Here is a 16,351-nt window from a genome sequence, read left to right as displayed (position 1 = left end):
GGTACAGGCGGCACGGTGTGGGCGACTGTTTAGAGCGTCTGCCTCACATCCCGCCCTCGCCTGTGTGGAGTTTGCATGTTTTCCCCGTGCCTGCGTGGGTTTTCTCCGGGCGCTGCGGTTTCCTCCCACATCCCCAAAAAACATGCGTGGTAGGTTGATTGAATGCCCTGCGATTGGCTGGCGGCCAGTTCAGGGTGTACCCCGGTTCTCGTCCGAAGATAGCTGGGATAGGCACCAGCATACCCGCGACCCGAGTGAGGATAAGCGGTGCAGAAAATGGATGGATGGAATGGATGAATATTTGAACGTGTGTATTGTTCAAGTTTGAGAAGGAGGAGGGGGGAAGAGAGAGACCCCGTCCCTGAGCTTTCCATTAATTTGGGGGTCCACGGCCTGGAAATTGTTGAATATATTACATCTTTATTTTTATTTATGTATTTATTTATTTTTTTACCTTCCCCAGAACGTTCCGGCGGTCCCGTGGGCCACTTTGACATCGCCGAGCGCATGGAGATGGGTCAGATGGCGTCCATGTTCTTCAACAAAGGTAGACACTCTCGTTCACCTTCCTCGTTATCCCGCCGTAACGATTATGACGGAGCAAATTACATAAATGTCATGCCTTCACATTCACAAAGACAAGAGGTGTCATTAGGAAAAGATTGCGCACCTCAGGTGGCAATTACCTGTGCAGAACCCCACGCAGGCTCATAATTCCTACACTACCGTGTGTGTGTGTGTGTGTGTGTGTGTGTGTGTGTGTGTGTGTGTGTGTGTGTGTGTGTGAGCGAGAGAGACAGAGACGCTTTGGGGCCAGCAGGGGGAGCGCTCAGCACACACACTTGGTGATTGGTGAAGGAATCAGAATCAATGGCAAGGGGCAAAACGTTCTAAGTTATGTGAATAAACTTAATTTCATGAATAAAATACTTAAGTCACATGCTTTATTTGTTTAGAATTAATTTAATGAGTATTATTTAACCAATTATTTGATAAAGCACATACAAAATGTTAAAATATGTATGTAAAATACATAAGAGAAATCCCAAATAATTTGTTCTCGTATTTTAATTAATTTGTGATTTTCATTACAATTATTTAAAGATGGTTAGAATGGGTATGTAAAATGCCAACTATTTGTTAAAGAATTAATTTCCATCCTTTAACTCGATTAGTTATACTTTCATTTGGTTTAGTTAAAAATTGTTTTTTGATTAATAAAATAATTTGTCACTGTCATTTAAACGGTATTAATTATAGTAAATTTCTTTAGAATAATTAACCAATTATTTAACAAAATAAAAAAGTAGCCTGAATTTGTGTGTAAAATATGCAAAATAGGCAGCACGGTGGTTCTCCAAAGACTCCAAATTGCCTGCAAGCTGTGACTGTGAGTGCGACTGGTTGTTTGTTTCTATGTGCCCTGCGATTGGCTGGCGACCAGTTCAGGGTGTGAGTCAGCCCAGAGTCAGCTGGGATACGCTCCAGCACGCCCGCGACCCTCGTGAGGATAAGCGGTTCGGAAAATGAATGAATTTGCAAAATATTTTTTCATGATAATTATTCCCTCATTTTAAATTGCATTATTTGTAATTAGTTTAACTGGAATTCATGAACAAATTATTCAATAGAATTAATAAATACTTAGTTTGTATGTAAGTTTGTAATAGTTTTTTTAATGGTGAAATAATGATTCCCATGTTTTTATCAAATTATTTGTTAATTTAATTACAATTAATTAATCGTTTAATAAAGTTAATTAAAATGAATAAAATGTTAAATAAAAATAATTGAATATGCATGTAAAATCTAAAAATTGGTTAAGTTAGATTTTATTTCTACTGAAGTTAATTAACTAATTATTAAATTATTTTAAAAATGTGTTAAATGTACATGTAAAATTGTGTATTTTATTGGAGTAATGTATGTAATTTTATTTTAAAATAAATCAATTCACTAATTATTTAATGAGAAATTATTTTTCAAAATCAAGTAATTTTAATGAGCAAATTTTAGGAAAAAAAACCAACGAAATTAATGCAGCAAATATCCTAGGACGCTATCACAAATATAGAATTGTTGACAGTTACTTGCATCAGAGAGTGCCAAAGTAAGTAACATGCTGCTTCACCACGTGAAATACATTGTAAAATGGTAACAGGCTAAATTACAGCTTTAAAGTCATAATAAAGTGAAAGTATATAAAGTCTTGGTCGTTTTGGATCCTGCAGCCGGTCACTCTCGAGAGAGTGTCAGTGAATTGACGATTTAATCCAGAACGACTCGATAAAAGCCTAAATTGCAAAGGATTATGGGTGCGACGGGACAGATGTCAAACTCTGATAAGTAAGTACTTCCTCTTTCTCGGGAAGAGAGTCGGCAGGAAAGAGGCGAGCGCTGGTGTCATTTTGGAATTGCAAATTCAATTTTATAAGACCTCACAACAACACAATGTTTCCTGGTGTTTTTTTGGGGGTGTCAATAAGACACCAAAGACTTACCAAGTTTGAAGAAGAAGCAGCATGTATGTCAGATGGAAGAATGAGATAAAAAGCTTTGTTGAATTGGATTTCTGGCTACTACAACTTTGACCTCCAGAACCCTCAAATTAAAACATTGTAGTCCCCCTCTAAAACACTTTTCCTGTAATCACATGACTAAATGCTTAAATGTTGCTGTCGAACCAAATAATGGAGCTGATTGAATCATTTATTTTTGCTCGAGTTGGGGCTGAGTGGGACAAGTGTGACCCATTGTATCCAGCTCTAGCAGAAACTCGAGAAAAAGCTGCCACCTGTGTGTGGACGTTTGTATCCACGTCGTAGGACTGATCAGTGCCATCTGCAGGAATGGAGTGGAAAAGCAGCATCTGATACTACTGATTTTTCAATTAAGTAGGGTATAATAAAAGGAAAAGTATTGGGACTAGTGTTGTATCGTTCATGAATGTTTTGTTCAAAAGAAGGAATCGCTTGAGTGAACATACTGAACTGATTCAGTTTATGAAATGATTCGTTCTGGGAGCGGAAACGGAACTGCAGCACCTTTGCGTTCTGTCACTCACTTCTGAATCTTCGGCGAATGACCAATCAGCAGCCCTCGTGTAGGTGAGGGAGGGGCTTCACTAAACATACTGCCATGTGATTCATGATTTGCCAGCATTCTGTCACTCACTTTGGCGAAGGACCAATGAAGAGCCAGCGTCAGGCACCACCGTGCAGTTAGGAGAGGGACTGTACTGAACTAAATGTACTGTTGCCACTTGTGATTGGTGCGTTGAAGTTCTTCGTTCGCGATCCGCTAAGGAGTGACGTACTAGTACACATGCGGTATTCTGCCATGTGAGGCTCATGCGGAGGTTCACTGCGAACTAGTGCGATGAGTGATTCGTTCGCTCAAGGAACGGCTTACTACTCAGTGAACGTACACGTGAACGATTCTAACCGTTTCTCCAAGCTAATGTTGAGTCAGTCAAGCACATGAAAACAAGTACGTACACGGGGCGTGGGTCGGAAGGCGTCTCCATAATCTTAACAGATAAAGTAATTAGAGGACAGGAGACCACCATGCGAGTTTGATTCGCCCGTGCAAGGAAAGCTGAAGCGGTAGCAGCAGGAAGGGAGAGGGAGGAGATTTATTTGAATAGATTAATAGGAAATTATTTTAGGGGGCTGGTTCAAAAAGGTTTGCATGGTTTAAATAAAGGGTGTCCAAACTATGAGCTTGCGTTTTCTTAGCAGCCTGCAGCATAAACTAAAATGAACATTTGACTCGGGGTTCTTTATAACCAGTATCAACATCAAACCTATCAACTAAAAGGCAATGTGTGTGGAATTAAGCCAATTGACTTCATATTCTTTAATGAATGTTTCAGCTAAAAGGTAAATTTGGGACTGTTTTATCATGTCAAATGGTTTATGTGCAAGTTTTAATTTGACTTTGTGTTTTCCTCTTGTAGCCTTTCATTTTGAAGGGTACGCACCGGAACTCAGCGGCTAGCATGTACGCCGTGAACTGTACTGCCATGAGTGACTGATGCGGAAGTTGCCTGCGAACCAGTACGAGAGATTCGCTCGCGCAAGGAACAACGTACCGTGAGCCATTTTAACCGCTCGTTCTCGCGGGGATAGCTTTCACGAGCCTCCGTTTCTCCAAGCTAACGCCTCGTGTTGAGAATTTTAATGAAGTACACTCAAAAGAACTCCCGTGCCCATCACTACCCCTACAAAAAGTGAAGTAATATTGTATATTATGAGAAAGAAGTATTGGGACACATGAAGTGCGAATTGTGGACTAGGGACAATATTGGGACGCATACTGGAAGTGGAAACGGTGTAGGAAATGTGGATTTTGGACAGAAGGTATTGGGAAACATGCAAGAAGTGAAAAGCCAAAAAACATTTTTGGACATTTTTGGGAGTCATGGGAGTTTTGCACAACAGCATTGGGGCCCTTAAATGAAGTGAAAAGTGGAGGAAACTGTGGCGTTTGGCCATTGTGACATGTACAGGAAGTGGAAAGAAAAGAAAAACGGATTTTGTACAAAGGAATTGAGACTACAACAAGTGAAAGTTTTTAGAGTTTCACAAAACTTTTGGCACAGTTACAGGAAGTAAAAAGTTGGAAAATGTGTAGTCTGGACGTGTTGACGTGTTTTGACAATTCTACTTCTGCATCAGTTTGTGTCTTGACAAGGTCGCCTGTCATCATGTTTCCTTGCTGCAGTGTCCTATTTGTGGATATTTAGGGACAAAGTGTGTGTGTGTGGCGTTTGTGTGGTCGGGCCGCCGCTTCAGGGCAGGGCTCCATTTAGATTTAATTTGTGAAGCTTCCAAAACGTCCCTTCATCAAACTTTCCCTCCAATCTTCACCCAGCAGACACGTCGGACTATAAGCATGAAAAGGAAGGTTAATGAGGGCAAACTCTTCGACGAATAATTTGTGAGCAAGCACCTTAAAAGATTCTGCTGCTTTCTTTTTTTTTTTTTTTTTTTTTTTTTTTTTGGGGGGGGCTAACAAGCAACGTACTTTCATACATACCTACAGGCCACTTCAATAGATATAAGATATAAGAGATGAATCGTTTGTTTTCATATGGACAGTAAAAATAGAACTGGATGGATTTAATATTCAGTAGATATAGTATAGCTGATTTTAATTAATTATAATGGGGACCCTGACCAAGCCCAATTGCAAATAGCAAAAATCTGGGAATCATTGATTCTCCCTTTTCTGAAAAAATAAAAATCAAATGTGACTGGGGGGGGAGGACAGCAAAAAATGCAAATAAGCAGGAGTTCCCCAGAATAATGGGGGATAGTTTCCTCCAAACAAAATCCACAAATAGGTGAATTTGCAAATGCCAAACAGTGAGTATACGGGTTTACACTTTAATATGAATAAAACAATCTGAAAATATATAACAAAAAAAAAATAGATAAAGTAAAATACAAATAAAATCATCCTAAAATACTACAACCCCAATTCCAATGAAGGTGGGACGTTGTGTTAACATAAATAAAAACAGAATACAATGATTTGCAAATTATGTTCAACCTATATTTAATTGAATACACTACAAAGACAAGATATTTAATGTTCAAACTGATAAACTTTCTTGTTTTTAGAAAATAATCATGAACTTAGAATTTTATGGCTGCATCACGTTCCCAAAAAGCTGGGACAGGTGGCAAAAAAGACTGAGAAAGTTGTGGAATGCTCGTCAAACACCTGTTTGGAACATCCCACAGGTGGACGGGCTAATTGGGAACAATGTTGGAGCATAAAAGGAGCTTCCTTGAATTGCTCAGTCATTCACAAGCAAAGATGGGGCGAGGTTCACCTCTTTATGAACGAGTGCATGAGAAAATAGTCGAATAGTTTAAGGACAATGTTCCTCAACGTACAATTGCAAGGAATTTAGGGATTTCCTCACCTACGATCCATAATATCATCAAAAGGTTCGGAGAATCTGGAGAAATCGCTGCATCTAAGCGGCAAGGCCGAAAACCAACATTGAATGCCCGTGACCTTCGATCCCTCAGGCGACACTGCATCAAAAAACGACATCAATGTGTAATGTAACGCATGCAGAATGTGGTTTGGCATTGTCTTGCTGCAATAAGCAGGGGCATCCATGAAAACGACGTTGCTTGGATGGCAGCATACGTTTCTCCAAAACCTGTATGTACCTTTCAGCATTAATGGTGCCTTCACAGATGTGTAAGTGACCCATGCCATTGGCACTAACACAGCCCCATACCATTACAGATGCTGGCTTTTGAACTTTTGCACCCCAAATCATGACTGACTGGATATTTCACACTGAACCTCAAGCAGCTTGGGTTCTGTTCTTGTCCAGTCTTCCTCCAAACCCTTGGACCTGGATTCCCGAATGAAAGCCAGACTTTACTTTCATCAGAAAAGAGGACCTTGGACCACTGGCCAACAGTCCAGTTCTTCTTCTCCTTAGCCCAGTTGAGACGCTTCCTACGTTGGCTCAGGTTCAGAAGTAAGTGGCTTGACCCGAGGAACCGAGAGTTGTAGCCCATCTCCCGGATGCATCTGAATGTGGTGGTTTTTGATAATCTGCTGAAGTCCACAGGAATCTCTTTTGCTGGTGCATCTGCTACTGGCACATTTTGTCCTTCCACTTGACTTTCCATTGATATGCTTGGCCACAGCACTCCGTAAATTGACTGTATTTGTAGGGTGTGTTTTATTTACCTAACAGGCGACAGATAACACAAGTCTACTGGAACCAATTAACTAATACCTGAAAACTGATCATTTTTATGGAGCATATTTTGAAAGGCTCCATTTGTTGTGTTGGCTATCATCCGATTGTGTACCTTATTTTGTGGTCTATGAGTGTATGTAATGGAGTGCCCTTCCGAGTTGAGAACTTAATTAAAAAAGTTAATTAATCTCTTATTGCGGCTGTCAGTCAATACGGCGCCCCGGTAATGGACAGTGGCCACTCAGAGTTAGGCGGGACATCATGCTCCCACACGTGCGGCATGTGGCGCCTGGCAATAAATGTGACATTGAGGGGAGGGGGGGCTAGGAAATTGACGGGTCCATTTTCAACCCCCCCATTAAACCTCAGTGCCTTTTAGACAGGCCATTGACTCTGGGAGGGGGGAGTAAGATGGTTTTGATGTACAGCAGTGAGAGGGGATTGTGCTTACCATCTCTGTTTTCATTTGGTAGTGCCACACAGTATCCGCGATATAAATTAAATATACGATATAAATTTGCGGGTTGACCTCAACCTCCAATTTCTTTTGGTACCTTTCATACAGATTTAATGACAGTAGAAAAGGGTCTGCTGACTCAAATCAAGCTCAGCTGAGAAAGTTGGGGATTTTCACGGAGAACAGCAAATGAGGGGAAAAGGTGGACAGTTCTTGGTTTTAATTGGTTGTGTGAAAGGGGTTACTGAGTAATGTCGAGCTTGGTTGGGAAGGTTCTGGATTGCAGGGTCACCGTACCACCTCTGTACGTTCAAAGCCTGGAAGTTCTACAACCCCCATTCACTGCTTTTTACGCAGAACAGCAACAAGGAAAAAGGCTAAAAGTTTCTGACCTTGGAATGTGTGAGGGGGACCTCTGACTCACGTTGAGCTATCCTGAGAATGTTCTGAATTTCTGGCCCATTGTCCTGCCTCGCTTCAAAATTTCCTGGAAATGTACGTTGACTTCTTCAACCCCACAGTTCTCATCGGTGCCTGTCACACAGAAACCTGGGAAAAGGCGGAGAATTCCCAACTTTTGGCTAGTGACTTATGCTTGACTGAGAAGGTTCTCCATTGTGTAGACTTCAACCCCTCTTTCTATATCAGTAACTTTTATGCAAATCAGCAATCAAGCAAAAAGTGAGAGTCCCATCTTTGAAGGCAGCGCGAAACAGGATATTGACTGAATTTCTGGCCTCTTACCCCGATGAATGTTTATGCACTCCTTTCATTTTTACTGTTTGATTCCTCAATGTGCAGCACGTTGGGGGACTGGTTAGCACATCTGCCTCACAGTTCTGAGGACCCTGGTTCAGATCGCTGGCCGTTGAACCCCCCCCCCTTGCCTCGCCCACAACAGAGGGTGATGGATGAGGGGTTCACTCTGATGATGATCGCAGTGTAAGGATAATAAGGGAGTTGGGGGGGGTAACCGGGGGGCAGATGGTGATGAATAAAAATTTGCCTGTGCGTTGATGATTTGATTTAATTACAGCTATTTAATATTTGCACCAATGAGACGGAGGGATTGCTGTGCATCTTAAAAAGGGAGCGCTCGCATTCGGCCTGTTTGTCCGCTAACAACATTTTCTGATGAGCTGTTTGCTCCGATGATGAAGACAACCACACCGTTGCTTGATTAATAATGTCCACAAAAATCTTCCGACTGTACACGTCGTCTGTTGATGTATGACTCATTTATGTGTAGTTGTCAATATTCCTGCTCTCATTGCCAACGGCATACATGGAAGTATTTATTCATCCATGTATATGTCACACGCAACGCTGCCGACTATTCTTGGTGTGTTTTGTTTGCTTATTAGTATGTACTTCCAGTAGAATTTAGTAATCTCTTACACCAATCCTGGAAGCTAACATTGCTGCAGCTTACAGCATAATGCTTCTGACTATTTTTGCTGCTGCTCACGTTCACATCTGTTTCTATTTATTCCAATAGAGGAGAAAGGACACTCACATCTGCAAAAAAAAAAAAAAAAGTATTCATGTAAACTCATCACGTACAATGCTGCTGATTATTCTTGCTGCTTTCAGTCCGCATTCACAGCTCCATTTGTTGTATTCTCTTACTCCATTTACTTAATATTCTAATAATACTACAAACCCAAATTCCAACAAAGTTGGAACCTTGTATAAAACGTAAATAAAAACAGAATATATCCATCTATTTTCCATACCGTTTATCTTCACTAGGGTCACGGGCGTGCTATCCCACCTCTCGCCCAGCTGACTCTGGGCGAGAGGTGGGATATACCTTGAGCACCCGCTATTCAAATGACTACACTACAAAGACAAGAAATTCAATTTTCAAACTGATGAACGCTATTGTTTTTTGTTTTTTTTAAAATATTCACTCATTTTGAATTTGATGCCTGCAACACGTACCAAAAAAGCTGGGACAGGGTCATGTTTACCACTGTGTGAAATCACCTTTCATTTTAACAACACTCAATAAGCATTTCGGAACTGAAGACACTAATTGTTGAAGCTTTATAGGTGGAGTTCATTCAGAGTCTTGCTTGGTGTAAAATTTCAGTTGCTCAACAATCCGGGGTCTGAGTTGTCATATTTTGCGCTATCCATATATTCATTTCGCGTTTGCCATTCCCTTCTGGATATAAAGTAATATTCATATTTAGTCAGTGCTGTAGACTATTATTGCTGCTGATCACAGTTACATCAGCATTTATGTAGCAGCTTTTTTTCCCCAGATTAATTTTTTTATTTTGTCTTCTCTCTTTTCCGCCATTATGCTTGCCTCTTCTCATTGTCTCCTCCTCCTTCCTTCCTCTTCTTCAATCTGAGGGAGGGATGGTCACCTCAAGGCATTGTTGCGCTCTACAGGATGCCATTCCTCATTGCAGTTATCCAGAACCTTGAGGATCACACATAAACTGCACAAGACCCTCCCCTACCCATCCCCGTTAAAAAACGCCATTGACGTCTTCAGACGTTAAACGAGGGTGGACATTTCAGCAGGGTAATGATCCGAAACATACTGCCAAGGAAACTCTCAAATGGTTTCAAAGAAAAAAAATAGAGCTGCTAGAATGGCTCAGCCAATCACCTGACTTGAATCCAAACAAAGATCTACGGAAAGAACTGAAACTCAAGGTCCATAAAAGACTGCTTGTGTGGTGGAATGGGCCAAAATCACACCGGAGCAATGCATGCAACTAGTTTCTCCATAGAGCAGGCGTCTTGAAGCTGTCATTGCAAACAAAGGCTTTTGTACAACTGGTATTTAATAAATACCAGTTGGCTTGTTCAATACTTTTCCCCCGTGTCATTTCACATTATTACACAGCTTAATTTCTGATCTTATTTGTTCTACCTTCTTTGTATGTATGGATTAATTGGGTTGTTCCCAACATCTGGTGAAATTGTCATGTCTCTCGCACCTTTGGAAATATATTTGAGAAAAATGGTGACGTGTTAAATACAGCCGCTGTACATTGCTGCTGACAATTATTGCGGAGTTTTCTTCACGTTCACATCTTAATACATTGTGTGCATCATAGTACATACATGGTATGCTGTTGATTGAAACTTCATTTATTTCATTCCCAAATGTTTTTGTATATTCTTTTGTGGATTTTTTATTCTTATTTTTTTTGTGACATACGATGCTGCTGACAATACTTACTGCTGTTCATATTCACTCTAAAATATATTTTAACATCACCATCATGATCACTGAGTTTACATAATGTATGTAGATATACTCTTTATTTATTTTTTTGGGGGGGAAAAAAATGCACATTATACATGAGAAATTGCGCTACTAGTATTTATTCATCCACAGTTGCTACATACTCTTATTGTACTCATTCCTATAATATGATGGGACAAATAATAGTCTTCTTCTCCGAACATTGTCTTCTAGTGGGCGTCAACATGTTCTACATCTGCATCATTGTGTACTTGTACGGAGACCTCGCCATCTACGCCGCAGCTGTGCCCATATCCCTCATGGAGGTGGCCTGGTGAGCTTCCCTATATCACGTCCTCCATTGCATTGTCTTTCATTGCAGGATAAAACTGCCACATAAAGTAATTTTAAAGCTGGACCCCCTAACCCGCCAGCCCTTCCTCCTCCATTTTGGAAGGCTTGTTCGCTCGCGTGTGTTTTGGCAGGACCGAGCGCATCCGTCCTCTGCTGAAGCGCCACCTCACAGTGATTTAAAAATTTTTTTTTTTTTTAAATTTTCTTTATTTTTTTATTATTATTATTTATTTATATATAAAACATTTGTGGAGACAATAACTGCGAGCTGACTGTGCCTGAACTCCCACCACTGCCGGCGCTCCCTGGAATCTCGCTGGTGTCCACTGGCTTCCAGACACACATTTATTGCCACAATGCTTTATTACAAAGGCTGAAGTGCACAAATGCACATTGTGTTGTTTTCGAGGCGGGATGGGAGTGTGGTACACTTGTGCCTTCTCTCTTTTAAGGCCTTTTCACACCACACATGCCAATGCGATTGATGCCCTTTGCTTTCCCATTCATTGTGCATGCGATGAGGGGGCGGTAGCACTATTTGCCATCTCGCGGCGTGGGGAGGCAATGCAGAGGGCGTCTGATGCTCTGTGGCGTGAACTCGAATAGAAAGAAGTTCTGTTTGAGAGCGGCGTCGCCGGTGATGTCAGAATAGTCGTCCAATGGGAGAGAGTCTGGCGGAGTGATTTTTGTGTGCTTTTTTGGCGGACTTGAACTGGGGGAAAATGGAGGAAGCACTGATAAATTGAGTTTATTTGTGTCCTGAACTTTGGGATATAAGAGAAATTACATACCATCACGTTAGGCCTGTCACGATAATTACTATATCGACTTATTGTTTGCTAAATAAAATTGACAATTTTTTTTCTGGACTCGATTAATTGTCATTGTTGTGAGCCGACAGAGTTGGAGGGCCGGGTTGTGTCATTAGCCGCTTGTGGGCTCATGGCAACGCCAGCGGACCGGTACACTCTTGCGAGTGTTTGCTCCGTCCAATACTCCACAGCCTTGCTACTCGTTCAGCACGTATAGTCACACAACAGAAACACTTAAGGGAAAGTTATCTTTATTATCTTTGCTAGCCCGCAAGCTAACAAACTAGCCCGCGAGTTAAGGAGCTTAACAGCTCGCTCCACCGCTCCTTGTACGCTGCTACGTCGGCACCTCCAACTTTGGGCACGCTGGACCGGGCATTGTGGTCATTGCTGATGTCGTACGGTCCTTTCACATTGAGCAAGTGTGGTGTGAAAAGGCCTTTATCGTTCTTAAAGGAGAAACCACAAAAAGGAAAATATAAAAGTCAACATTCTAGATGTAATGATTAGACTCTCCGCCGATCTGATCGATGCGATCGGTATCGGCCGATAATTAGCATTTTATGCTCAGCTGCTTTCATGTCGTAATTCGCCGATCCGATCAATGACGTCAACGATCGAAGCAGCTCTCAGTATGAAGTACGTCTACAATTAAAACGAGACTTTACACAATCAGGATTTTTGGGACCGATCAGCGAGTTAAAAAAAACGATAACTGATCACCAATCCGATCACAAGATGGAGCAATGTGTCTATTTACATGACTTTTTTGCTGAATATACTTGTGTACTGTATACTGAGTATCTTCAAAAGTATTCTCGATTCAGGTCATATTCTAGTCAGTCAGGTCAAACCAACATTACAACATGACAGAAATAATGGGTGCTAATTTACTGGAATTAAATTACTTTATTGTAATTAAATTACTTCACACACACCAAAACTTTAGAGCATGAATCGACAGAAAGCTGGCATGTTTACTTACAACCGTTAGTGCTAGCACTAGCTTGCTAGGCTACATCACGTTTAGTTACCTTCTTGTGAGCCGTATCGTATTAAAGGTATGTGACCATACCTCAAGCAATCCTTGAATTAAAGCACCGGTAACCACCAGCAGAGATTTTTTTCCCCATTTTATAATGCACACGGCGCGATCCATTGTTGTTGTCGTCGCCATGTTAACGTGTATCTCGGCGCCTTTGAGTTGACGATAAAGCCCAGTGATCGTAAAAGACGGGATGTGGTGGTATCGGAATACAAGATTTTATTGCAGTAATCTGACGTGAAATCAATCGTGAAAGACCAAATTTGTCTTGTTGTGTGATCCAGGCATTACGTGTTGTCTGACGTATTGTTATTTTTTTTTTTTAAATAAATAACTTTATTGATGGTCAGACGTTTACAGTACTACGTCAAAAGACACATGACAAGGCTAAAAATAAACAAGCTTTTGGATTCAAATATACTGTCCACGATGGCGACGCGGAGTAAATGTCTTTTGCGGCGTCGATCAATGACGTCATTGATCGATCGGCGAATTATGACATTAAAGCCGATCATCATAAAATGCTAATTATCGGCCGATACCGATCAAGCCGATCAGATATTGACATTCGCTGATACGTTATGTTTGTTAATTTATTCAGTGGAAACCATTCATGCAGCGCAGGAGCTGTGAAGTACAATGACACGGATGCATGCTGGGGCTCAGTGACCAGGAAAGATGCCTACAGAGTCTTTCTGGTGAGTCTTTTGATAATTGCTATGTTTATTTTTGACAAGCTCCAATTGGCAGTGATGCAGCATTGCGTTATGAAGTGATGGTGCTGGAACGCGTAAGAGTACAGCCGTTTTTCTTCATGAAATCACTTTTACAGTGTTCTTGTAACAGTGTGATTGACATTCTTGTGAACTGTGTTGACCTCAATCTTTTCACTTGAAAGATCTGAGAGCCTTTCGAGTTATGTTACTCTGCACCAAAATTATTTATTTTTATTGTTCAACCTACTTTTTGTCTTTCTGCTGCGCCCACATTTCTCAAACCGTTCAAACTTCAAATATTCAGAAAATTCAGGATATTCAGGCTTGTCGTTTTCATCTTCTGCAAATGTTTTATTTTCCCACCATTCCATGATTTCACAATAAAATTCCAAAAGTAAGTGATATTTTACATCTTCAGTTCTTCTTTCTGCATTTCTCAAACAAGTCAAATTCTCCAAATCCTTACTTTATAGCAATAAAATACCCAAATTAAGAGAGATTTTACATATTCACCACCTCCTTTCACATTTCTTGACCGATTGAAACTGAAACCATTCCAACTTGAGTTTATTCATAAACTCGTCATCTTACTCCCCAAATTCCCCCATATTCACAATAACATTACCAAATTAAGCAATAGTTACGTTTTTTTTTTGGTTTGTTTTTGCTCCTTTCTTGTGGTTGTGCTTCTCTCCCATCCATGTAATCTGTGTTTTTATTCGAGTTGACCTTTCACGTAAATAATTCACCACTAGCTGAGCTTTGTGAAAACATCCAGCAACTTGTTGGCGTGAAAAATACCCACTTCCTCCGCCACCTCTTCGTTCCTTGCCACCTTGTCAAAAGGTTCTGGCCTAAAAAGACTCGCCAGACTGTCCCATCACCAGTATAAATAATTGACCACTCCCTCTTGGCGACGGGGAAAAAAAATCCATTCCTTGCGTTGCATCCAAGCAGACTCCCGAATCGTCGTGATGACCTCCAGTCTTCAAAGGGCCCAATAGTTGAAAGGTAAGCAGTCTAGCTATGGTTTCACTTAGTCATTGGTGTCGCATACTGGCTAACTGAAACCTTAGTTTTGATGAAAGGAGAAGAAAAGAATCAAAGCTGCTAGTCGGTCTTTGAAGGACCCTTCGAAATTACCCTACAATGGCCACTTCGAAGTCTTTTCAGGCATGGCTTCTTGAGACTTTTACTGGGTCTACTCATGATAGACATGTCTACCAAATTTAATGTTGCGAAGTGAAACTGACTCCAAGGGCTGAATTTTAAAAAAGAAATCCAGTTGGGCAAGAACTGAGCCAATTAACCCCAAAAACCGGGATTTGAACCCTGCTCCTCAGAACTGTGAAGCGGATGTGCTAACCAGTCGCCCGCCGTGTGGAAATATATAATTTGAATTTTCATTGCGGGAAAAAAAAAATCATTCACTTTCAAGTCTATTGGACTTCAGTTCCAAACTAATAAATTCAATTTAAAATGATATGATTCAGTTTTTAAATGCAACGATTCAAATTAAACAATACAAATTAAAAAATGTTTTCAAATTCAGTTTTTGAAATGCAATTAATCAAGTGTCGAAATTCCAATTCAAATATAAATGATTCAGTTTCTGCTGGCACATATATTCGGCCCATACTTTTGTAGGTCTACTTATGATAGACCTGTCCACCAAATTTCATGTTCAGTCAAACTGGGGGGGATGAATTTTCCCAAAATTCATGCAATACATTTCAGGATCTGTGTGAAACCTAAAAGTGGCCGTAATTCCCGCTAATCTCCGCTGCCCTGAATGAGTCTGCATCTGATTTATGGTTTATTAGAGGAGAAATATGGCGGCAGCGTTGGAGGGGGACACAAAACGGAGGGAATAAATCATAAGTCAAATGGCGAGGATCGCTGGAATGTAAATGAGCCTTCTGCTGCTGTCGCGGCCGTTAATGTTTAACAGTCAGACCGTGAACACAGGCCGACGATGAATGCGCCGAACATAAAAGACTCCTGGTTTATTAAGGAGTCAAGTAAAACGAGACGACTACACCTGCGTCGCGGCCATAAATCTTTTGGCTTCTTAGAGGATGCTTAATATTGTCAGTCATAATCCTGCTGCTTTAACTTCCCTCTCTCACTCAGGTTGGAGTTTATTTTGCGAGTGTGTGTCTTTGTTGTTACACTTTGTTACAGACGAACTGTGATGATTTGTCCTCTCTCTTTGCCGTGAATCAAAAGTCACTTTCCAAAAGGTTGAGATCAAGAATTGGTAGTCATTTTTCATCCAAATTGTTCATTTTCAAATCAGTTAATAGACACTTTCATGTGTTTGGGCTTATTTTGGAGACTCCTGCCCTCTGGCTGAACTTGAGCTGCTCATCCCCCTCCCCTTCAGATAGACCATTGGTATGTTGCCATTTGCACTTTCCATTATTATGTTCTCGTTGGTACCTTCTGATGGTATGTTCCGTTACTACAATTCATTGGTACATTCCACTGGTAAGTTACGTTGCTACAGTTCTGTTGGTACGTTTTCATTGGTCCTTTCTATTGGTACCTTACATTATACTTTGGATTGGTATATTCCGATAGGTGTGTTCCCATTGGTACAAACATCGGTGTCTCCATTTCTACGTTCCTTTGGTATACGCCTATTGGTATGTTCCCTTGTTAACGTTCCCATTGGTACATTCCTATTGTTGCAATTATATCGGTACGTTCCCGTTGGGACATTCCTCTTGGTATGTTCCAATTTTTGGGTTCCATTGATACTCTCTACTGGTACAGACTTATTCGTTCGGTACATTCCATTGGTACATGGACTGACACGCAAACTAATTAGTGTATGCGCTATCAGCTAGCCGTTGCTATTTCATGATATGCCACACCAGACATCGCCCGAGTCGGGTAGAAGCTGCTAAGAGGATCAATTGGCTGTGATTTTCTGTGCTGATTGATTCTACGGAAGCAGTGTGGCGGGAATGTGGCTGGAGGCGGTTGCGTAACCACACTGTCCGCAGTTGATC

The 16,351-nt window shown here is 40.9% G+C and overlaps 1 protein-coding gene across 1 annotated transcript in view; it reads left to right on the top strand.

Moving 5' to 3' along the window:
- The window catches only part of tmem104 (transmembrane protein 104), a 44,768-nt gene that overhangs the window by 2,873 nt on the left and 25,544 nt on the right, over nt 1-16,351 (top strand). Inside the window, exons 6-8 of the mRNA XM_061700291.1 lie at nt 464-547; nt 10,642-10,741; nt 13,220-13,316. Coding sequence (XP_061556275.1) covers nt 464-547; nt 10,642-10,741; nt 13,220-13,316 — 281 coding nt within the window. The remainder of the gene's footprint in view (nt 1-463; nt 548-10,641; nt 10,742-13,219; nt 13,317-16,351) is intronic.

This window comes from Phycodurus eques, chromosome 16 (genome assembly GCF_024500275.1).
Source record: "Phycodurus eques isolate BA_2022a chromosome 16, UOR_Pequ_1.1, whole genome shotgun sequence".
Classification (NCBI taxonomy): domain Eukaryota; kingdom Metazoa; phylum Chordata; class Actinopteri; order Syngnathiformes; family Syngnathidae; genus Phycodurus; species Phycodurus eques.
The sequence above is the reverse complement of the archived record's forward strand: the minus strand, read 5'-3'. Positions and strand labels throughout refer to the sequence as shown.